Source organism: Pseudonaja textilis, chromosome 1 (assembly GCF_049901715.1).
Source record: "Pseudonaja textilis isolate UNSWEBS1 chromosome 1, rPseTex1.2, whole genome shotgun sequence".
Classification (NCBI taxonomy): Eukaryota; Metazoa; Chordata; class Lepidosauria; order Squamata; family Elapidae; genus Pseudonaja; species Pseudonaja textilis.
In genome coordinates this window covers 320,661,860-320,688,323 of record NC_141990.1, presented here as the reverse complement: position 1 = coordinate 320,688,323, position 26,464 = coordinate 320,661,860, and the positions used below count along the sequence as shown (strand labels likewise).

The 26,464-nt window shown below is 43.0% G+C and overlaps 1 protein-coding gene across 2 annotated transcripts in view; it reads right to left on the bottom strand.

The window, feature by feature from the left end:
* The window catches only part of KDM4B (lysine demethylase 4B), a 233,181-nt gene that overhangs the window by 134,260 nt on the left and 72,457 nt on the right, over positions 1–26,464 (bottom strand). For both annotated transcript variants that reach the window (XM_087922621.1, XM_087922622.1), the window contains exons 7-8: positions 13,604–13,653; positions 3,622–3,725 (exon numbers count right to left, since the gene is read on the bottom strand). In XM_087922621.1, coding sequence (XP_087778747.1) covers positions 3,622–3,725; positions 13,604–13,653 — 154 coding nt within the window. The remainder of the gene's footprint in view (positions 1–3,621; positions 3,726–13,603; positions 13,654–26,464) is intronic.

The window sequence follows — 26,464 nt, the reverse complement described above, 5'->3', positions numbered from 1 at the left end:
CCGCTTTTCCCTCCACCGAAAAGGGTCGAGATTTAGCAACGTTCTAAGCCTCCTTCTCCAACATTTGATTTTCAAGTGAAGTCTGTGACAGACTCAAAAAAAGGGGGGGAATTTTTTTTTTTTGTTTTGGCCTGATTTTCCTCACATTCTACCCAATGTTGCAGCTGACCCAAACTGACTTCCTGTAACGAATCCAGTGTCAGGGAGGGGGGGAAAAAAGCAGCCCTACAGAAAAGCCCTAATGGAGAAAATTGAGCCCCTTCTCTGGCGTGCGGTGAGTCAAAGGAATCTTATTTTCATATTCTTCCCTGCTGTGAAGGGTCCTCCTTTCAAGACTACTTAATGCCATTTACTCAGAGGACACACACACACACAAAATATCCTTTATTTAGTTTTATTTTTTATTTTATTTTAAGGAGAGTGGAAGGACAGGCTGAAAGAAGGCAAGGAAGACAAAGGGGGAATTAGGCATAGGAGAAAAACCATTCAGAAATGCTTAGAGCACCAGGGACTAAAAGGGTATTTCTTCCTCGACTCACCCTGACAGCTTTAATATGGAGACAGAATGATTTCTGGCTTGTTTTTTTTTTTTTTATAAAAACAGCCGTTCGGTGTCCTTCATCTTCCAGTCTACCTTAAATAAGGCAGCTGCTGAAAGCACTGCATTAGCCGTTGATTTGCTATCAGGTCAATGAAAGGTTTTTATATTCAACTATGTGGCTCTAAATGACCTGAGGAAAATAACATCAATCTATCCAAGGCATCCTGATCAGATCCCTCCTTATTTTTTTCCCCATCACGGCAGGCAGATCCTGGTCAGGCTAACCGGTTGCTCTCCAGATGCTTTGGACTACAGGGCCCACTGGCTGGGCAGGATGGGCCTTAGGCAGATGCAAGGGTTGCCTTCTGTTGAGAAGCACCATGGAGCCTCCTTCCTGGAGGAATGAATGTGACAAACAGAAGGAATACTTGGTATTTCTTAGGGTCGGGTAACTTATTTATACTTATCCTGTTTTATTATTTTTTATAAACAATTCAAGATATCAAACATACAGTAATAGCCCTCTCCACAACGCTGTGAAATGAGTTGGGCTAAGGGAGGGAGGGCTGGAGCATTTGACTGGGTGGAAATCTTAACCCCAAGAATGAAGTGAGCAATGTTACATCACCCCCAAAGATGAAATAGATCCCTAATGAAATCCACCCAATGGATGAACCACAATCTGACGCACAATGTAAGTTCTTGAAACCTGAGCAAGAGTGCAAAAGCCCCTCACATCAATCAAAAGCTAACGAAGGAGCAACACAAGTCAAGCCCTCCCGAACATGGTTAAGTCAACCAAAAGATCTAGCAGACCCAGGAAAGAAAAAAAAAACAGGAGTCAACTATGCAACCGTCACTATGTAGGACAAACAGGCAGAAGACTAGCAGAGGGCATCCCTGAACACCAAACAGCGGTCAGAAAACACACTGAAAGCGCCTTAATTGCATAACACAGGGTCAGACTTCGCCATAGGTTTAATTGGGAAACAGTGAGCATCCCGGACAAAACCATGTCTAAAAATACTAGAGGATTACTCAGATAAATCGGCCATCAACAGACACATAGAGATAAACAATATCTACACACCGTTCAAAAGAGATGGTCAAAAAGCCAAAGAGGAAACAAAAAAATAACCCAAACACCTCCCTGCCAGCAATCAGCTGCCAGATCAGCAAAGATGAATACTAAGTTTAATATTAAACCAACGATCAAGCAATAAACAATACCCCAATCCAGGAACTACCAACTCAGACGAACAATAGTAAATAGTAGACAGCAGCCTAATCAAGAAAGCTTGCCACAACATTGACAGGGCAATCGCTAGTATATAAACAAAGATTGAATTCCACTCCCTTCTAACACTAATGTTACCTAGTTGGGTCATGAAACGTCTCCAAGGAAACACCCAAGCTCAGAAAGAGCACCTAGGACCCCACACCCCTCCTCTCTGCAAACCCACTCCCTCCTAGCACTGATGACATTCCCTAGTTGGGTCATGAAACACCTGTAGGAAAACAGCCAAGCTCAGAGAGCACCAAGCGCACCCCTCATTTCAACCCTGAGCTATGAATATTCTTTTTTTTCTTCTTTTGAACAATAAAAAGTGCTGCATTTAGCAGATGTGATTTGTCTCCCTTTTCGCCTTATTCTTCCATGTAAATATGTTCCTCCGACACCGACGGTTAACCCATGGATGGGAAGGTGAAACCAGAAACCAGGGGGACAAGATTGAGTTATGCAGGGGAAATTTTTTTTTTAAAAAAAGCACCTCCTGTAATCACAACAGTTTAATTCAGATGCCGGATCTCTTCCCGAGCCACCTGTACGAACAGCCTGCGCTGAGCCATCCGAAGCAGAGTTTTCTTGCGCCATCTGCTCACCCAGCTGGAGGCTTGCGGGTGAACCAAGCCACCATTTGCATAGTTGCAAAACTGGGGTGGGAAGTTCATGATTTAGGTAGCTGAGTGAGCCCTAGCTTTGAAAACTCGGTGCAGGAAGTGCTTTTGCATATATATAGAGAGAGAAATAGAGAACTCCCCCACCCCACCGCCTCCCAAGCATAAGGTTTGGTTTACAATAACAAAGTCAAGATGTAGAAATGTGCACCTGGAGATACAGTTAAATTTAGCAACGCGTTATTGTCTCGTTGCCAGAGCTTGTAACTTAGTTCTCGATGAGATGAGGGTGAGGGGAGACAGATAGCAGCAGCACTTAACACTTCTATACTCCTTCACTGTGCTTTACGGCCCTCTCTTAAGCGGTTTACACAGTCAGTCTGTCGCCCCTCAACAATCTGGGTCCTCATTTTCCCGACCTCGGGAGGGGGAAAGGCTGACTCCACCTTGAGCCGGTCAGGATCGAACTGCTGGCAGTGGACGGAGTTACCTGCAATACTGCATTCTAATCAAATGAGTCACCATCATTTAAACCAGAATTTTCCCAACCTTTCCGGGTTGGTAGCCCAGAGTTAGACCGGGGGAGATGGCTTTGTGGGTGGGGCAGGAGGATATGCGCGCACATGTGCAACTACTCGTTGCTCAGGCAGATGGAGCCGTGAGTGCCCACATCTGCACGAGTGGGGCCATGAGCCCCTGCAATGCTCCCATGGCCCAGTTATGTATAGGCTGTGGCCCAAAGGTTGGGGACTCCTGACTTAAACCACGGCTGCCCAACCGTGGCAACTTTTAAGACTTGTGGACTTCAACTGGCAGCCTTCCGGGGTCGTGTGATCACCATTTGCAACTTTCCAGCCAGCTTCCAACAATCAATCGTTGGGGAAACCATATGATTCGGTTAACAACCATGTAATTCCCTTAACAACTGTGGTTAAAAATGTTGTAAAACTGGGTGCAATCAGATGATGTCTCGCTTAACAACCACACCACTTAACAATACATTTTCCGGTCCCGATGGTGAGTGTAAGTTGAGGACTACTGCCCTGGTCCCTGTTTTTAGTGCAGTCTGACCCCCAGGGTCCCAGAGGCTTCTGTGACTTTTTCCTTCCTGCTCCTCCCTTGGAAAGGAAAACTTTCTCAGGATCAGCAGGTGGTTTCCTGCAAACGGTCTGGGTACCTACCCGGTCAAAAGGGATGCTGTATTTTTTCAAGATGGAAGGTGAAATGAGGGTCATCTTGTGTCGCAGGAAGGCATCGCATCCCTGAGAGCTCCCAGGAAAAAATCCTACAAAAGGAAGCGGGGGGAAAAACAACAAGAGTTAAGTCTCACCAGGTCTCCAGAAATACCACACCTGCAATCTCCTTGGCCAACAAAAATAAAGCGGCGAATAATCTCAAAGGTTGCTGGGTACGCAAGGAACACATTTTTCTAGCATGCACAAGTTGTGAAAGGTGCACCACCAAGAGGTTCCCAGATCAGACTTCAAAGCCAGACAAGCCTTTTTCACTCCCTAAAGAAACAAGCAGAAAGGAGGTATTTCTCTCGCCTCCCCATAACGTGTCCCCTTTCCACAGATGCCGGTAAAACGAAAGTTTCAGCTGATTCGTCACCATCAAAAAGAATTATTTTCCTTTGGAAAACAGTACCGGTAGTTTATTTAGGATGGTTGCAGTGTCTCTTCTGGGTCACGCGATTCCTCCTTTTGCGACCTTCGGACAAGCAAAAGTCAATGGGGAAGCCAGATTCACTGAACAACTGGGGTTGCTAACTTACCAACTGCAGTGGTTGTTTATGGAGAATCTCAGTCATCCAGGTCATGGTTGTCATAAAGGTGCTTTTTAAAAAAAAAAAAAAACTGCAAGGACTCTAAAAAGGTTGCAAATGACCAGCTGTCTGCGAGGAGCATCAATCCTTCCATTTCCCCACCATTCAGCTGGAGCTGAAGAAGCTCCTCGGATGAGAAGTGAAACGTCTTCGAAGAAAAAACCAGAAAGTCCAGTCGCCTCTTGAAAAAAAAAAAAAGCCCCTTTGGGACATATTGCAGTGGTTCACTTAGCAACGGTGGGGCAAATGAGGCAAAACGTACTTGAGAATCATTTTGCTTATCAACAGAAATGTTGGGCTCCATTGTGGTCGTTCAGTCAAGGACTACCTGCGCGCAATTTTTGCAACATAGAAATGCCGTTGCCACACTTGGCAGCTCTTTTAAGCTAAACGTGCACCTTTAAATTTAATCTATTGTAAATTTATCTCAACCCCAGTGAACCTGGTACTTACACTGCAGATAAAAGGGGGTGTGTTGACTACATTAAGGGGGATGTTTGCCTGGGTTCCTGATTTTAGGTTTATATGCCTTAGGGCAGCCTGTGGACCAAAACGCAGGTACAATGTAGAAATATTTTAACATGCCCCTATTATGAAATAAAAGTGCTTAATAAAAGCCAGTGCTTTTATTATGTTGAAATGTGTTAAAAGGCACTCTGTTCATCGCGCGAGGTACGAGCTTGAAATCTGGACTGTTCTCGCAAAAAAAAAAATATATTTTTTTTTCCTTGCTCGATCAAGCAAACCCCTTTTGCCAACATTTGTATTATTACGGCAGCTGTGTGGCATCCGTGCAAATGAATTACAAGAAGCCGAACAAGTGAGTTTCACCGCAGCCTTGGTATTATTTGTTCGCTATCCTTCTGCGTTTGCTTGAGGTCTATGGAAATGAAATGCTTTTCACACCGATGATAAGGCAGGCAAGCGGCCAAAACCCAGCCTTAGCTCTTTATGCTGAACACAGGAGAAAAAAAAAATATTTTTTAAAGAATTCTGTTGTGCAGGACACAACAAATTCGCTTTGAATCGCACAACTGTAGAGTTGGGAAACTGGCTATTATTCAGTGGAGCTTTGGCCCTAGGTCGATAAGGGGAAAGAGTCAAAGGTTTATCGCCCCTACAATTCTCTCCCTCCTGAATCAACCGTCCCAACAAGCCCACAAAATGGATTGCAAATGCCTAGAAGACCCCCCCCCCCACTTGGGTTCTCTCCAGCAAGAGACTCTGTGGCTTGGAGACCCTGGGCGTTTGAATGGACCCCTGGGGGGGGGGGGCGGGTAGGACTCTGCACGTCGTTTTCATGGAATGATAGGGCTGGAAGGGACCTGAGAGATCCTCTAGTACACCCCTTTGCCCAAGGGAGGAATCTTTATACCATCCCAGACAAAATATTTGTCCAATCTTTTATTGAAAATCTCCAGCCGTGGAGAAGGTCCTTCCATTCATTCTAAGTTCTGTCAGGAAATTCCTCCTGAGTTCCAGGTTGCTTCTCTCCTCGATCGGTTTCCATCCGTTGCTTCTTCTCCTTCCCTCAGACCCTTTGGAGAATAGCTGGACTCCCTCTTCTCTGGGGCGGTTCCCTCAAATAGAGGTAGTCCAACGTACGACCACAACTGAGCCCAAAATGTATGCTGTTGAGTGAGAAATTTATCGAGTGAGTTTTGCCCTATTTGACGATTTTTCTTGTCCTAGTTGTTAAGTGAATCGCTGCAGCTGTTATATTAGTGACATGGTTGTTAGGGCAATCTGGTTTCCTCATTGACTTTGCTTGTCAGAAGGTCACAAAAGGGGATCACATGACTCCGTGACACTGCAACCGTCATAAGTGTGAGTCAGTTGTCAAGCATCTGAATGTCAATCACGTGACCATGGGGATTCTGCAATGGTCCTAAGTGTAAAGTGTGAAGTGTGGCCATAAGTCATCTTTTTCAGTGCCATCGTAACTTTGAACGGTCACTAAATGAACTGTTGTAAGTCAAAGAATACCTGTACTGGAAGACTGCAACCACATCAGCCCAATGTCCTTCTCTTCATTAAACCAGATGTACCCAGTTCCTACAACGATTCATGGCTTGTTTGCCCCCAGACCCTTAAGCACCTATGTGGCTTTTCTCTGCCCTCTTTCTAGGGCAGGGCTGTCAAACTTGATTTTATTGAGGGATGCATCAGGGTTGTGTTTGACTTGGGGGGGCGGGGTGTGTGGCCAGCTCGGCATCACTTGTGTTGGGGGTGTCTGTGGTGGCCCGAGCGCTTTGCCAGCGAAAACAGGGCTCCCACGCTCAGTTTTTGGCTATGACTGCCTCCCGCAACCCTCTGCCAGGGAAAACTTAGCTCTGGAGAGCCACCTGCAGCCTTACCGAGCTCCATTTTTGCTGGCAGAGGCACCGCAGGCCGATCCTTCGATGTTTCCAGGGTGGCCCCATGGGACAGATCTAAGCACACGCTCCCCCTGGGCCAGATCTGAGCCCCCTGACCTTGAGTTTTGACACCCCTGTTCTAGGGTCTCAAGCATCAAACTCTGCTAGGTCAGAAGATAGCAAAGATAGTCCTTCAATCTGATCTGGCAGGAAAGGTCTAGCATTTTTCACGGGGTAGAAGACAGACCCCAATTCTGATCCAGACGGTAAAGATTACCTCCAACGCTCATGTTGCTTTGAGCTGTTGTCGTAGGAGAGCTGTGTTAATCCATGGTGACAAACATTATTAGAAAAAGTGCATCTTGGGGGCCCCACAAAAGTTAAAAACATCAGAAAGAAGAAGCTTTTTTTGAAGGCGCCGTCTGCATGCCCCACTACAGAGCCTGGCCCTCACAAAAGCTTTTGCCTTTTCAACACAACCTCTTAAGTCAGAAAAGGTGTTGCCGGATTCCTGATTTTTAATCTGATACGTCAATCTTATCATTCCATGTGCTACAGCCACCTTGCATTCAGCATACAATCTGGCTTTTTTTTTTTTCCTGCCTCTTCTAATCAGATGCTTTGCTGGCTTCACTTTTCCAAGAGGAACCGCACGTTCCAAATCTTAAAAGGTTGTTTTATCTTTCTTCTCAGTGTTTCCCCCTCCTTGTGGGTGATGCTCTGTAGTGGGGTCTGCAAACAGTAGCTTCCGAAAAGCCCAACGGAGCTTCCTTCTCCTCCTGATGTTTTTTAATCCTTGTAAACCCACCCAGATTCTCCTCCCCTGTCGAAGTGGACGGCCACAGAAATCGAATAAATAAGAAAACATGTGGCAGAACATCAGGAAGAGGACATGCATCACTTTACAGATTCTCCTCATGTAGAGGAGGAAAAAAAAAAACCCACCTGCCCGTTATATGAATGCTTTTGATTTTATTGTTCAGGAAAATTTTGGTTTATTCCCTACGGACCCTTCAATATGAGCGTTTGATGTAGAGATTCGGTCTCCTTTTCTGTCATTTTTTTTAAAAATAAAAGGAATTCCACGGCATGTTAGGTTCTTCCAGCTACTGTGGAACAGGTGTTCTTGACATATCTGCATTCTCACTTTTTAAAAAAAAATCTCTTCACTTTAAATGATTATGCAACATTGACCGGGACTGTTAGAGGTTAGAGAATTATAGGCCAATGCTCTTGTAAAGTACCTGCTGGGGAATGTTTTCTTTAATAGGATTTTTCTTCCCACTCAAAAATATTATTTAAAAAAAGCAGTGTCTCATTAGATCCTATGTCAAAGTAAAGCTAACGCCGAGGCAGAATTAACCCATTTGGAATTCAAGTGGCTGCCGGAGACACATACTGACTGTCTGACCAGGTGTTCAAGCTAGTACAAAGAAACATAGACAGGTTATTAAAAAAGGAGAAGGAAGGCTCAATTTTATTTGAAGGTGGAGGAGGGGAAAGCCTGCAGATGGGCCCTATCCAACAAAATGAATTTTAATGTGGAGAAAAGCAAAGTTTTACATTTAGGCAGCAAAAATAAAAAGTACAGGCAAGACCTGGATCAAAAACAGTAACTGTGAGAGGGATCTTGGAGTCCTAGTGGATGATCGCTGGAATATGAGCCAGCCGTGTGTAGCAGCAGCCAAAAAAGCTAAGACAATCCCGGGTTGTATAAACAAGAGGCATAGAATCAAGATCATTTAGTACTGCTTTATAAAGTCTTAGTAAGGCCACACCTGGAATAACCGCATCCAGTTTTGGTCACCACATGACAAAAAAAAAATGTTGAGACTTTGGAAAAAGTGCAAAGAAGAGCAACTAAGACGGTTAAAGGCCCGGAGACAAAAACATATGAAGAAAGGTTGCAGGATTTGGGTTTGGCCAGTCTAGAGAAAAGAAGGAGTAGGGGGGAACACGACAGCAGTCTTCCAATATTTGAGGAGCTGCCACAAAGAAGAAGGGGATCAAGCTCTTCTCCAAAGCCCCTAAGGGCAGGACAAGAAGCAACGGATGGAAATTAATCAAGGAGAGAAGCAACCTAGAATTAAGGAGAGATTTCCTAACAGTGAGAACAATTAACCAGTGGACAACTTGCCATCAGAAGTTGTGGGTGCTGCCAACACTGGAGGTTTTTAAGAAGAGACTGGAGAGCCCCTTGTCTGGAATGGTAGAGGGCGAGCTGGGCTAGTTCCCTTGAGTTCCCTTCCAGCTGTTATTCTGATAAAAGTAGGGTGAAGAAGAAAAGGAATGGACATGGGGGGGGAAAGGGGGAGAAAGCTGACAAAACTAAAATACAATTCCCAAGCCCCGAACAACAAAACATTAATCGATGCTACGTGATGGAAGGTTTTAGTGTTGTTTTTTTTTAAAGTGCAAAGAATTACTGGCTTCTGGTAACTTTTCCCCCCTGTACTAAAAGCATTTCAATTAGACTTACGAGTGTCTGCCACCCAGTTCACCATTCTTCTCTGCAGTTCCTCTTTTTAATGCACAGTTTAAGTGGCTCTCATTAAAGCTCCTAATAAAGGAGCACATTTTAAGTGATTAGCACCAATAACGTGGCAACCCATTAACGGCTCCCTCCACGGGTCCCACCACCCTCCCGGGGAGTCCATTTAGAGCTCAGCTATTCATTTTGCGCATTAAATGCAAGCTTATGCTACCTCCGGAGCATCTTTGCAGTGCGGGGGAAGTGTGGGGTTAATGTTAGGTTCAGTTTCTCCCAGACGGGGCTACACCGTATCTTCTAAAACTCCCCAATGCAGCCGAGGAATTTTATTATTAAGATCGAAATATAGGAGCCGCTCTGATAAACGGACTTTAAGGTTAATTCGTCCTTACGAACTGCGGGCAACACACACGCCTAACACAGCCATTCTCCCTCCTCCTCTCTCTTCAGCTTCACGTTTGCATTAGTTGATGAACATTTAAAATACAAAGGCAAATTCAAAAAAGGGATAGAAAACTAGGAGGGGGAGGGGGAGGAGGAGGAGGAGGAGTGGGGGAGGAGGAAAAAGGTGTAAAGAGGGAAGAGGAAAGAAAAAGGCACTATCTTCCAACTCTCTTTAGTACAGGAGAAGATAACAACATTACAACCTCAACTTTTTACTGTTACGCAACAGTATGTACTAGCCATTTCTATAACAACAAACCTATCTAATTAGCAAAAGCAAAATCGAAGTTTCATATATATATTTTTTTCCATTGCAAGCACAAAATCCAGAAGCAATTTCCAAACAGGAACAAAGTTAAATATAATCTTTTCTTTGGATAAAAGAATCCATTTGACCATCTCTGCTTCTTCTTGCTATGGGGAATAATAATTAGGATTAAAATAGAGAAGCCACTGCGGTAAACAGTCTTTTAACGTTAATTCATCCTTACAACTGTGAGCAACACAAGCGCATAAAACAGCCACCTCGCTTCTCCTATCTCACAGTCCTACTTAGAGAATCTATAGTTTTGGAGAGCAGGATCCATTCTCATACAATTTAGTTTAAAGTCTCTCTCTGTGTGATGGCTTAAGGTGTAAAAACGAACGGCTACCGACACGTATATATTAAATTTATGGAATCAAATTAGCAATTTTGTTGCTGTTGTCACAAGCAGAGCTGGGAGGCTAGGATAAGACCGGCTTCTGAAAATATTACACTAATTCTTAAGGAAATTGCTACGTTCTCAATTGTCCTTTAAAATCAAAATGGGATTTAAAAGAATTAGGAGCTCAGCTATGTCTTCTGAAATAAGAGAGTGCATTTTCAATCTTCTGGGTTGGTTGGTTGGTTTGAATCTCCCATTGTAACATCTGTAACATTAACTAATTTGGTATAACACAATCCTGGTTTTGCTAGCTAACTCATTACCAAGGGGAAAAGCTTAAGTTCATCTCAGATGGATGTGAGATATATATCAGGCAATCCAGATTAACGTGGGGTGGCTTAATCAGCAATTTCCAGGTATAAAAATATAGAAAGCCGAGTGGCAATAAATGCCACTCTTGTTTTTATTGAAAAGGAGGACTAGGGGAGTGACATGATAACAGTCTTCCAATATTTGAGGGGTTGTCAGAGAGAAGAGGGGGTGAAGCTATTCTCCAAAGCACCAGAAGGCAGGACAAGAAACAATAAGGATGGAAACTAACCAAGGAGAGAAACCACCGAGAACTAAGGAGGAATTTCCTGATAGTGAGAAGAATTAACCAGTGGAACTACTTGCCTCCAGAAGTTGTGGTACTTCAATACTGAGGTTTTAAAGAAGAGATTGGACAACTATTTGTCTGAAAAGGTATGGGGTTTCCTGACAGAACAGGGGGTTGGACTAGAAGATCTCCAAGGTCCCTTCTAACTCTGTTATTGTGTTTTTCTGGGAGCAGAAGATAAGAGCTCTGATCTGACCTACCAAGGGTTTTCTAAGGATCCTCGCCAACAATCAGATATGGAGACAGAGCTACGATAATCTTACTTGGGAGGAGTGCTACTACTGAGAAGGTGTTGATCAAGAGGAACTGGGGGGTCCTTGGTGCTCTCTGAGTTTGATGGTTTTCTTACAGATGTTTCATGGTCCAAGTAGGTTATATCATCCGTGCTAGAAGGGACTGGGGTTTTGTCTCTTTTTATATACCAGTGGCTTCCCCTTTGTGCGTGATGGTACTTCCTTGGTTAGGCTGTTGTTTACTGTTTGAGTAAAACATATGCCATATCCTACTCCTTTCTAGCACTGATGACATTATCCAATTGGGTTGTGAAACGTCTGCAAGAAAACCACCAAGCTCAGGGAGCAGCAAGGACCTCACAGTTCAATCCTGAGCTACGAATGTCTCTTCTATGAAAGGACTCATGATCACACCAAGAACCAAATTATTATTATTTTTACAAACACAACATACTCATCCACTTCCAGCAAAACCAAATCGTTCTTACCAAATCATTAGAATTCAGTATTAACTCCCCAAAACAAAGAGAGGTGGGCAGCAAAGAAATAATATCCCATAGATTCAAGTTTAACGCAGACGCCCAAACTCTATTTTGAAATACTGACATACATCTACAATACTTCTTATGGGCAAATCAGGATTTATGGAGATTTTTATGCTGGCGGAAATGGCAGTTTTTGTAAAAGCTTGACATATGACCAAGAGAAAATGGTATGAATAAAAAAAAAAAATCGGTTCGCAGCTCTCATTTTCCAGTCGCCGGTTTTCAATATGTTATTTCTATTTTGTGCAATGTCGCCAGAGGGAACGGCTTCCTAAGAGACGGGCGCGATGCTTTCCTTCATCCGGACATCTCATGTATTTTTTCTTTTTATTTGACTTTGAAGGGGCAGCCCAATAACTGCCTGCCTGCCTGCCTTTTTATTGTTCGTTCCCTTCCCGTCCCCAAAGAAAAGAGTCCGTTAGCTAAGAGTCAAGAGTTCAGGCTTCACCCTTCGACTGTATCCCACGGGTACTGAAAAATCAAGAAGGGAAACTGCAGTTGTTTAGAGAACACGCATTACGAGTAGTCTTTGACTTACAGCAGCTCATTTAGTGACCGTTCAAAGTTACAACGGCACTGAAAAAAAGTGACTTAGGACCATTTTTCACACTTACGACCGTTGCAGCGTCCTTGTGGTCACGGGATCAAAATTCAGAAGCTTGGCAACTGGTTCATATTTATGACCGTTGCAGTGTCTCGGGGTCACGTGATCCCCTTCTGACAAGCAAAGTCAATGGGGAAGCCAGATTCACTTAATGACCATGTGGCTAACTTAACGGCAGTGACTCCCTTAACAACTAGCGAGAAAGGTGGTAAGATGCGTCGAAACTCACTTACCCGGATCGCTTAGCAATGGCAATTTTGGGCTCAACTGTGGTCGTAAGTTGAGGACTACCTGTAGTTAATAGCGATTCTGTTTAGCCCAACCCGATGTGATAAGTCTTAAACGTTGTAAATGGTTCTGGGACTGATTACATAAAGAAGCAGCTTCCACTGAGGTTTATATTGTAAAAATATGGCATAAGCTCTTTTAAGTGAGCCTTCCACTATCTCTCCTTGGCGCTCACTTTATCTTGATTATTTTGAAGAATAGAGAAGTCAGGTGTAATAGAACAGCTACTCACAGTTATACTCTTAACGATAGTTAAGAAGGCAAAAGAGCACTAAGACAAAAGCCTATGCGTGACGGAAGAAAATTGAAACCTATTGAATTTAAGACAGATAAATGATCGTCCTTTTGATAGCAGCATTTCATTCGCAAGTAAATTTTTCACAGGCAGGAATTCAGGACTGCTCCCAATAAAGATACTGTGCATTAAACCAGTGGCCCCCAACCTTTTGGGCACCAGGGATTGCCTCCGTGGAACCGGCTTCATCTGAGCCTCTGCGGTAGTGCGTGTGTAACCATTCCCTCCCCGGTACATAGAAAAATTGTTTTCTACTGACCAGAGAGACTGATTTTATGTGTTACTGCACGCCCACACATGAACATGTGAAGCTGGGGGCCTGCAAATTAAACTATAATTTAACTGTGGGGGTTCCCCCCCCCCCATTATTGGCAGGAGTAGTTCTTCACTGCAGAGTCCCTTTTAAATAACTTTGGTGGCCACGAACCCCCAAGTCTTCACTCAAGATTTAAAACTTAACATTTCTTCAAGCCTCTGGCGACATCCCACCCCTCTCCGGATCACAGGTTTAAACGCACTGCTTTCATCGAAAGGGCTTAGGAGAGAAACCTCAAGGGCTAACTATGGAAGGCATGATATGTGAACCGAGGTCACAATGTGCCACAATGGATGCACTCATAGAGAAGCAATCACAATCACCATATATGGCTACACACACATTCCCAGTTTATGTACGGTAGCATCAAACCTCGTGTGACTTCATTGATTCATTTGTCCCAAATTTAGTCCTTGAGCAGGCATGGAGTCAACCCCTTTGATGTACGTAATAATCTTACCTTTGGCCAGTCTTTCCAGCCTCTTGCCATGTTCTGGAGGTATAGCATACCTGGCAAAGGAAAGAAAAGCTCATCAGAAAAATTCAGCCAAGAGTTTCTGCTCCCAAATCGATTCATTAGGAATCTGTTGGCAGAAGTTTGTTCTTTGCCCTTGACAACCCACCTGCCAGGGATTTTCGCCTATCAAGACATCTCCTCCCTTCTCTAATCATTAGTTCAAACATGATTGGAGTTGGGAGGGATCTTGGGTCTTTCCTGCCCAAGCAGGAAACCCTACACCATTTCAGACCTAAATGGCTGTCCAGTCTCCTCTTAATCTCCAGTGTTGGAGCACCCACAGTTCCTGGAGGCAAGTCATTCCACTGATTAATTGTCCTAACTGTTAGGAAATTTGTCCTTATTTTTAGAGGTTGCTTCTCTCCTTGATGAGTTTCCACCCGTTGCTTCTTGTCCTGCCTTCAGGTCCTTTGAAGAATAGCTTGACTCCCTCTTCTTTGGGGCAGCCCCTGAGTTATTGGAACACAAGATCCCGCAGTTATCTTAAAACACCACAGGATCATGGAAGATGAACCTCTCGTTCGGAGCCCCACTTCCCAAACAAGGAACAAAGAAAGAGCTGGCTAAACTGTTATAGCAAGTGAGGAAAGAACATTCTGCTGTTGAATATATCAGCTCAGAAAAGCCCGTTTCAGGGTAAAGAAAGTCCATTTTGGGCACTCTGAAGTCTATTCTCTTATTTCCTCTTGAAAGTTCCAGGTGAAGAGAAGAAACACAGAAGGAGGTTTTCAACATGTGCTTATCTCACATACATATTAATGAGTTTATCCTATATAAATGTTTTAAATAAATAAACGAAACCCCCTTTGGGTTCATCCTTCCCAAGGAAGCCTGGACATGATGAGTGATGAGAACACGGTCCACTAGCATTTGGAAAACTATGCATGCCAATCACTGGCCCTGTAATAAACTACTGCCTTGGCGGCCTACAAGCACCCAAGCTATCATCACATGACCGGGGGGAGGGCTACAACAGCCGAAACTCTGAGGACCAGCTTTAACTACTATCCATTCAGCAGCGCTGGAACTTTGAATGTCCGCTGCACAAATGGTTATTAGGCAAGGCCTATCTGTGCACAAAGCTTGATAACCTTTCCTTATCAAGCTCGTGTGTGCGTGTGTGTGTGTGTGCGTGTGTGTGTGTGTGCGTGTGTTGGGGGGGGGGGCGAGGGTACTTTGTATTCTCTGAGTTTGGTTATTTTCTTGCAGACATTTCATTACCAAACTGGGTAACATCATCAGATACAATCAGGTTCAGAAAGCACCAAGAACTCCGCAGTCTCCTTCTCCTCCCTCTGCAAACCTCCCTCCCTTGAAGCACTCTCTTACATATGAGCTTGGTGGTGCTAGATGGACCGGTGCATGAAGAGAGTGCAGGGTTCACACAGTTTATACACATATGCCTTGTTCTGAGGATGTTACATAGTTGGGCGGTGAAACCATGAAGCTCAGAAAGCACCTCCTCCTATTCTCTTTCTCTCTTCCTCCTCCTCCCTCTCCTCCTCCTCTCCTTTTCTCTTCCTCCTCCTCAACTCTCTTCCTCCTCTCTTTTTCCTCCTCCCTCTCCTCTCTTCCTCTTCTCCTTCTCCTCCTCCTCTCCTCCCTTGCTCCTCCTCCTCTCTTCCTCCTCTTCCCTTTTCCGCTTCCTCTTCCTCTCCTCAAACCCCACTCTTTTAGCATTGGTGATGTTTCCCAGTTGAGTCAGGAAACATCTGCAAGAAGAGAGCACCAAGGACCCCACAGTTCAACCCTGAACTGCAAATATTCTCTTCTACCGGTACACTTCTATGTTTCCCGCAGGAGAAGCCTCTTTCACTGACAGCTACAAAGACGCTTGAAGCAAAGATTTTTTAAAAAATGATATATCCCAAACTTTCTATAGATCAAAGTGATGTTTTTCCTCTGAAGTGATCAGCAAATTCATGGTCTAATGTTAAGTGGGCGATCCAGAAAGAAAATATGGACAAAAAAGAACTGCTGGGACATTACCTTTAACTTCTCTGTTTTGTTTGCCTTGAATTTTAATTTTTTTTTAAAGCCTTTTTTCACTAACATAAAACAAATAAAACAATGAATAAATTAGCCCAGATCCAAGCGCTTCTTCTGTGGATTAGCAAGAAATGAGCTATCCTATTTCTTCTGGGAATGTCTTGAAAGTTTGGGGCACATTCACTGTGAGGAGGCAGTCGAACGATGAATGCCATTCTTTGGATTACGATGCTATTTCTACTTAATTACCGCCTGTAATTGGGAGTTAGAAAGATAAGATTAATTGAATTGTGAGGCTGTTGGAAGTTAATATGGTTGGAACGTGGCTGCCTCGTTATCATAGTTTGCAGAAGTGCCTAACTGAATTCTTAGGAGATGCCCCAGCGAATTAGTAGGGAGCGCCTTGGCTAGGAAGTCAGAAAACTGCATTAATGAGTTTAAAAATCAGGAAAGGGAAGAAAAAAAAAATGCATTCTTGCCAGTCATGCTAAGAACCACCCTCATACTCTTGCTCAGAAAAAAAGGGGGGGGAGGTTCCTTGGTGTTCTCTGAGCTTGCTTGTTTCCTCGCATCACCCAACTAGGTAACATCTTCAGGGCTAGAAGGGAGTGGGGCTTGTGGGGAGGAAGAAAAGAGATGGAGGAGGAGGAGGGGAGGGTGGAGGAGGCGACTATGGGGTCCTTGCTGTTCTCTGAGCTTGGTTGTTTTCTTGCAGATATTTCATTACCCTAACTAGGTCACATCATCAGTGCTAGCACTCGGCACCCCAAGTTTTGACAGAGCCAAACACCTGAGATGCTACATGTCTTCCAGCACAGTGGCATGTTCTCTCCAAGCCACAATAAAAAGGCTACCGATTTCTTAAAAGCCTATTTTCCACCTAAAGGGAAAAGAGACCTCATGAATGAAGAACATCTATTTTCAGGGGTAGACCTTCAACGAATTCCCTCCCTTCTCCTTCGCGCAAGCAAAGTCAATGAGGAAATCCAGATTCACTTTACAACCCTGTTCCAAACTCAACGGCTGCAGCGGTTCACTTAACAACTGCGGCAAAGGGCAATTGTGAAATGGGGCAAGACTCACTTAACCAATGTCTCACTTTTCAACACAACTTTCTGCCTCAATTGTGGTCGTAAACTGAGGACTCCCTGTAATCTACATTCCAACGTGATGCTGAATGCTGGGTGTTAAAGACAAAACCCTGGCTGGCGGTTAAGCCCCCAGAAATCCTTAACTGAAGCGCTGCCTTCCGAACTCTGCCCACCACACAATGGTATCTTGACATCTCACTGATTCTGCTCCGAGCAAGCAGCATTTTATGCACCCTGGGACCAACAACTCTCATCTCTACAGCCTTTCTTCTGCTCACGTCTTGCCAAACACTAACCGAAGCGTTTTGGCTCGTCTGCTCTGGAAGAGACAGCTACAACCAGCTGCCTTTGGAGGAAAAAGTCAAAATGTCAAGGAAGATCAAACTGTTCACTCATTAACCTCAAGGAGAGGTGTCAAAGCAAGAGAGATGTTCAAATATCCAGAAATATTCTTTTTGCCAGTTTGTCTGAAATTCCCCCGTGTTTGGAGGGGAGGCAGAGGGGAAAAAAAAAGAGAGAGAGATTTGTGAAGGCGGTAGAGTTAACACAGATATTTTCTCTTTTTTTTGTTAAAAGGAGGAGACACATAAAACAATTAGCAAACCTCCTGGCCTTATGTTGCTAAAAGCTTAAGGGAAATGGGCACTTGCCATTTTCCAAGACAAAAAACCAATATTTAGACATAATCTTGAAAAGGGAAAGCAAAGAATAGCTACAGAGCTTAGAAATTGGTGTGTAAACATGTGGATGCACTGATAAAAATGGGGAGGACAATTATATGAACTCCACATATGTGCTATAAAATCAGGATGTACATTTTTATTTAAAAATCAACTCTCGTTTCATTCCTGGTGAGTGTGAAGAACAGTCCATATGTTTTTCTTGGCAAAAAATGCAGACATAATTTTATCTTTCTTTCTTTTTTTTAATTTCCAGTCTAATCTAAACCTAGGAATATCTGATGATGTCCCATCCAAGTGCTAATACTGTGTATTTTCTCTTTGGGGAATTAGTCAAGTGTCCTAGATCTTGCCAGCTATCCAATTTTTTAATGTAAATTTGATTGCTGTTTTGATTGCGTTGCTGCTTCCATGGGGTGAAGGGAGAAGTGGGGTTTAAAATTTTGTAAGTCGCCTGGAGTCACCTGTGTGCGATTTGGGCAGATACGTGTATTTAATAAATAAAAATAAATATGAGTGTGTAGACATACATAAATAAACCACAAACGCACATGCACGCATGCACACACACACACACACATACACACACCATTCCTCCTTATATATACATCAGTCTTTTGCACTTTGATCCCTGTGGTTTCTATGGAACCCATGTCACATGGGCTGTATCGAATTGTATAAGGGGTTTTATTCATTTATATCCTGACTTTATTATTTTTACAAATATTTATGGGAGGAAACATATCCTCCAACACGCCATTCTCTTCCTCCTCTTTTCTGCCCAACAACAACCTTGTAAGGTGGGTTGCACTAAGAGAGAGGAACTGGCCCAAAGTCACCCAGCCAGCATTCACGGCTAATGCGGGAATAGACTCACCGTTTTCTGGTGATTGGCCCAAAATCACAGAGCCATCTTCTGTGCCTAAGGCAGGACTAGAACTCACCATTTCCTGGTGATTGGCCCAAAGTCACCCAGCCAGCTTTTTTCATGGCCAAGGTGGAACTAGAACTCCTTGTTTCCTAGTGAGTGGCCCAAAGTCACCCAGCTGGCTTTTATGTCTAAGGTGAGACTAGAATTCACTGTCTTCTGGTGACTGGCTCAATGTCACTCACCTGTTTTCATGCTTAAGGTGGGACTAGGCCCAAAATCACCTCGCTGGCTTTCATGGTGAAGGCAGGACAAGAACTCAACGTCTCCCACATTCTAGCCCGATGCCTTAACCACTAGACCAAACTGTCTCTCCTAGAGGTTTTCCCTGCAATTCGCTTCTGGCAGACAGTGACGTTAATAAGAATGTAGGGATTCTGGACAAAATCTCGGATCCAATCAAAGCGAAATTGATCATTAGGATTGATCCTGATTTTAGTGACATGATTTAAATACAGGGATTTGTTTTTTTTTAAGGAAGGACCTTCCTATTCATTTTAAGACACTGAACCATCTGCCTGCTCAAAATAAGATGCTTACTTAACCAGGCTTTTCTACGAAGTGAAATATTTTCTCAACACTGAAAAAAAAAAGGGGTGGTGGTGGTGGAAAAAAAGCATACAAGCATAGGGTCCCTTTGAAGAATACGTGAATTTCCTTGAAGCTATGTGAGTCGAGCCAGCCAAGATGTCAGACTTCTATCTATAACCAGTACCCATCTATTATCATTAACTCACAGAGCTGGCTCTGGGCTGTTGTTCTCAATCCAGCTTCTACCTTATCATTCGAGGGCAGGGGTTTTTTTTTGTATTTAATCATTTGCCTAGTTGCCAGGGGCAACCGGAGACTCCACACAGGTGAGTGCACAAATAGCACACTTCAAGCATGCAGCAATTTCGCTCGCCTGCTTCTTATTCATAAAGAGAAATCTCTCACATGAATAAATATCAAGGGTGGCTTCTTTTTTTCCTTTTTTTTTTGGTAAGTAGGACTCTGCAAATCTGGGGGGGAGAAAACCCTTCACCCCGTGCTGAATAGCCTCCCAAGGAGACCAAGCGAAAATGAGGGGGGAGGAAGGGAGTTTTTTATTTCTTTATTTCAAATACAGGGTAGTCCTTGACTTACAACAGTTCATTTGGTGACCATTCAAAGTTACGAGAGCACTGAAAGAAAGAGACTTAGGACCGTTTTTCGCACTTAACGGCCGTTGCAACAGCCATGTTGCTAGCTTGAAAACTGCAATGATTCGCTTAACAACACCGTGGCAAGCGAGACCATGCAAAAATTACCACCTTTGCAGCATCCCCTTGGTCGACATTCAATTGTTTGGCAACTGGTTCGTACTTATGACGGTTGCAGGGTAACCCGGGAGTCACGTGATCCCCTTTTGCAACCTTCTGACGAGCAAAGTCAAGGGGGAAGCCAGATTCACTTAACAACCGGATAGCTAATTTATGGACTGCAGCAATTCACTTCACATTTGAGGCACGAAAGGCCGTAAGATGGTGTAAAACTCACTTAACAAATGCCTCACTTAACAGCAGAAAAATTGGGCTCAGTAAGTTGAGGACTACCTATACTTATCTTTTAAGGCTATCCAATGTTTCTTTTTTTTTTCAGCTTCCTCAGTAGCCTCCAATTCAGGTGGGCACCTGTGTCATTCCTACAAGCCAGTTCCCAATTTCTTAAACTGGGAGTCTCCAACCTTGGCAACTTTATGACTTTTGGACTTCAACTCCCAAAATTCTGGGAGTTCTGGGAGTTAAAGTCCACAAGTCATAAAATTGCCCAGGTTGGAGATCCCTGCCTTAAACTACACACCCTGGACTCAAGGTCCCATAATTTGTGGACAGTCAAGCTATTTGGACCTGTGGTCATTTCCTTTGTTCTCTGCATGCGCTTGGCAACTGGCATGTACTTATGACAGCTGCAGCCTACAAGGGTCATGTGATCACCATTTGTTAACTTTCCCAGCCAGCTTCCGACAAGCAACGTCAATAAAGCCAGATTCGCTTAAGGACCGAATGATTCTCTTAACAAGCGAAGTTGTTAAGTTGCTTATCAACGGTGGCAAAAAGGTCATAGAACGGGACACAACTCACTCAGTGACCTTCCTCAGCAACAGGCTCAACTGTGGTTATAAATCAAGGACTACCCTTAACAACCTAAATGACACCAATTTTTACTTTTTTGACATACAATTTAATTCTTTCATTCATACAAATTTTTCCTTTAGATGTTCATTAAATACTTCCGTAATAGAGAGAGCAGGACAAAGATCTCTGATGATTTTGGGTTGTTTAATATATTTAGCCATAAATGGATAAAGAATGCATCTGGCGGCATTAAGGGTATGTGAATCTACGGATTTGGATTTATGTCTACTTTTTTAAGCAAACAATCCTATCTCATTAGCCAAGACCCAAATGATGCATAGGGAATGTTATACAGAGGCAACCAAGACTAAAGACCTGAAAATTAACGTATCAATTGTCAAATTGCATTTGACGAGAAAAACTTAAATGATTATAATATATACACATATAAACTGCAAAGAACTAAAGGAAATAGATGAACAGAATGTTTGCTAAGAAAAGAATATAGCTGGGGGGAATGTTAAAAGGTACACATGGCGATAGAATAATAATTGCTACGAGGCTGATTGCAAGAATTATTGTCCATCAAAAGAAAGCAAAAATAACTCTATCATGTGTAAATTACGTGCTTTGCTGTGTAGGAGAGATGGTTCAATATGCTGCGAGAAACAGCATATTCCCAGTGTACAGGCAGTCCTTGATTTGCAACCACAACTGAGCCCAAAACTTATGTTGCTGAGACATTGGTTAAGTGAGTTTTGCTCCATTTTACAACCTTGCTTGCCATAACTGTTAAGTGAATCACTGCAGCTGTTAAGCTAGTAACACAGCTGTAAAGGCACTACAGGCGTCATAAATATGAATCAATTGCCAAACATCTGAAATTTTGATAACGTGGCCAAAACAATGGTCTACAATGCTACAATGGTCGTTAAGTGTGAAAAATGGTCCTACGTCACGTTTTCAGGGCCATCGTAACTTTGAATGGTCACTAAATGAACTGTTGTAAGTCGAGGACTACCTGTACTACTAAACCTTTGCTCTGATAATCTGTTTGCATCCTTTCATGGAACATTTTGGGATTTAAAAATTTAAGGGCCATAATTGTGCAATTCTCACTGCCAATGTTAATTATTCAATATTTTGATGAAAACAACTAGGGAGGAAAGTGGCCCCAAAGCGGAACAAATATACAAGCGAAATCAGTAGTTATAAATTTTTTTTTACAGTTTTTAAATGTTGCAGGACCTCAAATCTAAGTAAACTAATTAATTAACACGGTTAATGAGCAGGGATGATGACAGCTGCAGCCCTTTATCTGCTAAGGAAAGGAGTACTGTAATATCTCAGCTTGGCTTTAATGACATCTCTACCTTCTTTTAGTATTCTGTCCCTCATTCTTTGATTCACAGCCTAAGAATCCACTCTCTTGTTTGAAATGGAAGGACATTATAAAATCCTTTGGTTTCGCAAAAAGCTGAAGCTTTATTGTTGCTTCCCTGGGACCTCTTAATTGGACAGTCCCACAAGAAAAATACCTCTCATTCTTACTGAAGAGATGGCTATTAATAGTGCAATTTCCTTTTGGTGATGTTTATTCCCTTAGAATAGGGTGATGGATGTGAATAATTACTCGACTATAAAGGCAAGCAAATGTGTTATTTTCTATCACTCCACATCATCAAACAATAAAGTGTGAAACAGCATTTTTGAATACAAATTTCCTGTCTTAACAGCTTAGAATTATTGCCAAGAACAATGAAAATAAATAACCAAAATGCCCGTTGAGTTTAAAATTAAACGACTGTGTCAAGAAAGAGGAAGACAGGCCAACCATCTCAGGATACAAAGACTAAATCGTAAATCATATTTTTTTTAAAAAAAAATGATAAGGCAGAAGTATCAGAAATGCAGCGCATCGAAGTCACAAGCGCTTTGTTTTCTGGAGATCTTCTCTTCCATATGTCAAAGCCCCATAGGGTTTTTTTTTTAAAAAAGGTCTTGTTTTCAAGCACTGAAACCACTAAAATGTTATTTTCAGAACAAAACAAACCCCAGACAATTTTTTGTTTTCTCTAGTTGTAATCGCTACCTATTAAGGAGCATAGATGTAGCTCAGGATTGAACCGTGGAGGGGGGAGGAGGAGAACTGTGGGGGGGTCCTTGGTGCTCCCTGACCTTGGTTGTTTTTTTTGCAGACATTTCATTACCAAACTGGGTAACATCATCAGTGCCAGAAGGGAGCCAGTTTTCTGGCATTGATGATGTCACCTAGTTAGGTAAGGAAGCTTCTGCAAGAAAACGACCAAGCTCAGAGAACACCAAGGACCTCACAGTCATCCTCTTCTCCACAAACCCCAATCCTTCTGGCACTGATGATGTTACCCAGTTTGCTAGTAAAACGTCTGCAAAAAAGCAACCAAGCCGAGAGTGGACCGAGGACCTCACACTCCTCTCTGCAAACCCCACTCCCTTCTAGCACTGATGATATTACCTAGTTTGGTGGCAAAAGGTCTTCAAGATAACAACCAAGCTCAGAGGGCACCAAGGACCGCACTGTACTCCCTATTCAAACTTCATTGCTCCCCCCAAAACTGTTCTTTTGATGTTTACCCAAATGATATTCACTGGTTTCTTCCTTTTATCCCACCTGAGTGACAAATTTGGGAAGCTTCCAAGGCAACGTTTTTCAGAGCATAGCAGAAATACCCAAAGAAAACGGGTCCTCAAGATAAACAAGCAAAATGACGTGTAAAATGGCTAAAGAAGCCAACATGGATTGGCCTATTTTTTAAAAAAAAACAAAACTTGATGCCTGTTTTGACAAATAAATAATTGTCTTTTCTGGGTGTGGTTAATTTACCTTTGGTTTTAATAGAAGAATGGAAAAGTGCCCAATCAACCAAAAATTTAGGAAACACTGAAATAGCTGTTCATGCGATGTCGGATTGACTGCACCGAACTCACACTGCTTCACGGTGCTCACCTCCCGCTGCTGAGTTTTTCTTTGAGAAGTTCAAAATCGGACAATTCTACGGCGATGCACAAATCTCTTCTTTTTGTCCTTTCTTCTCTTTATTGCCAGCATTACCCCCAGCTTCAATGCCACTGCATAGTAGTTAACTAGGATTACTCAACCTCATCGTGACCTTCTTCTAGCAAGATGCAAATACCAAGAGCAAAGGGTGCAACTTGGGAGGCCTCTGCAAATGTCACCTCCATGCAACTCATGTTGGAAAGTGAAAAATTAATTTCACAGTGTCTGCACAAGGTTTGTGGGAAAGAGGCCCTGTGTAGCTTTTAACATTCTATAATTACTGAAAAGGAGAACAGCACCCAACAAAGTAAACAATGACCCATTTGAAATCAGTTGAGTTGAGCTCTGTCTCTCTTCTCTGCCTGTCTGTCTGTCTGTCTATCTGTCTATCATCTATTTATCATCTATCTATCATCTATCAAGCTATCTATCAAACTATCTATCTATCAAATTATCTATCGATCTATAATTAGAGATAATCTGTATCTAATTATTTATAATTTATCTAAATCTTTCTATCTATCCGTCAGTCTGTCCATCCATCTATCCATCCATCCTTCCTTCCTCTTACAACAGCACCCCCAGGATCAAAATTCAGGTGCTTGGCCACTGACTCCTATTTACGATGGTCGCAGTGCCTTGGAGGTCATGGGATCAGCATCTGCAACCTTCTGACAAGCAAAGTTAAGGGGGAAACCATATTCACTGAACCACTTTTGTTACTAACTTAACTGCAGTGATTCACTTAACGACTGGGGCAAGAAAGGTCATAAAATGGGCCAAAACACACTTAACAAAGGTTTCCCTTAGCAACAGAAATTTTGGACTCACTTGTGGTCATAAGTATATGTGCTATATATTCCCAATAAAAATGGACTCATTCATTCATCGTAGGAGATTCTTTATGTCACTTCAGTAGCTGGATTAAATCCTAGCAGGCTTGAGCCTTTGTCTGCTCACCCCTTACCTCTAAATCAAGGGTCTTCCAACTTGGCAAGTTTAAGACCTGTAGACTTCAACTCCCCGAATTCCTAAGCTAACCTGACTGGAGGAGGAATTCGGGGAGTTGAAGTCCACAAGTCTTAAAGCTGTCAAGTTTGAAGACGCCTGCTCTAAATCCTCAAGTCACTTGGACTGTTCTTAATGTTATTTATTGATCAAATCCATATGCCCCCCACCACCGACAATTCATACCTATCTCACAAATACCTCATGAGTAACTCACAAATACCATTCCTCCATACGTTTAATCAGCAGGCCAAAGTAAACTTGCAAGAAAAATAACTTCCCCCTCAGTAAATCAAATGTTTTCTCACAATCTAAGCCAGTCCTGGAAACTACAAGATGTTAAACGTGGGCCACACACGATCGTGTGTCTGCTGTGAGTCCAAACGAGAATTAAAAGGGGCACGAGAGAGAATCGAATGTGCTCTCCTTAGGAGGAAAACCACAAGCTCTGAAAGCGACGTTGGCGGGCCCTGCATGCAAAGCACCTGAAGTCAACCTTAGGCCAGTGGTGGTATTCAGCCAGTTCGCACCGGTTCGGGAGAACTGGTAGCAAGGATTTGGCATGGGTCGCAGAACCAGTAGTAACTTCTGGCTGGCCAACCCCCCCAACCCAGTAACCCGGTCACTATTTGCTCACTTGCCCCACCCGATGCCCGATGCTCACCCGCCCAGTCACTCCTTAAGGTATTTCTTTCTTTTTTGTTTTAAAACCTCCTGACAATCAGCTGTTCGCGCCGGGTTTCCCGCTGCTTCTTACTGCTTCAGCCAGGAGGCTTCCCTGACCCCAGGAAGGCAAAAAATGGAGGGAAGGGGCGCAGTTCCCCTCCATTTTTTGCCTTCCTGGGAGCAAAAACGCTGCCTCCAGAGGCTCCTCTGAAGGCCCCAAAAGTGAAGCCTGGAGGGATGCTGCGTGCGCCTCCTATGCTCCGTCTTTTTTTTTCTTCCTGAGCCCCAGCCTTCAAAAACGCCAGAGGCTCCTCTGAGCCAGGAAGGCCCCAAAACGGAGCGTGGAGAAGCAACTGGGAATTAAAAGAGAAATTTCCTAATAGTGAGAACAATTAATCAGTGGAAACAGCTTGTCTCCAGAAGTTGTGAATGCTCCAACAATGTATGTTTTTAAGAAGAAATTGGACAACCATTTGTCTGAAATGATATAGGGTTTCCTGCCTGAGCAGAGGGGTAGGACTAGAAGACCTCCCAAGTCCCTTCCAACTCTATTACTCCGTTATTCCTTCGTATCTCCATTCGAAAGGATCAAACTCACATGCAAGTGAATAGCTTGCAAGCTTTAAATGACATGTTTAGATCAAAGGGGTCACAAACAGAAGAGGAAAGATGGTCACTTAAAAGCCGATAGTGGAAGGGAAAAAATCAAAACTTGTTCATTTCCAAATGACTTTTGGAGCAAATTCAGATTCACCAGCAAGCTTGCAAAAATAAAGAAACGGAGGCATCACGCAGCCACAAGCATTTTTTTCACCGTCACCACTGCTGCACAGACCTATCTATTCCTTCCGCTCCTCACAAACTTGTTATATTCCAAACCATAAATGCCTTCATAAGAAATATGATGCAGGACAGAAAATATCTTCTATATACTAGCTGTTGCAAAAACTACAATCATTAATCCATTTATCCGAGCCAACGGGTTTTGTGGAGAATCCTACATCTTTTACTCCAGAAGAGGAAATTTAATAAGTTTGCACTGGGAGGAAAAAAAAAACACAAAAAAACAAACAAATAAAAACCCAACAACACCATGTTATCAGCTGCTGAATGAATGCTTGTTAGATAAAAAACCTTACAAGCCTAAGGGAAGCAATATCTCCAAGACAAGGTCCTGACTAAAAGGAGAAGCATCCTCTATTTCACCGAGAATTCTCATCCCCCCGCTCCAAAAAGATACGTTTTTAAAATGTCTCCCAAATCCAACACTTTTGTAACAAAAAAAAAAAAAAATCTAGGTACGTTTTGG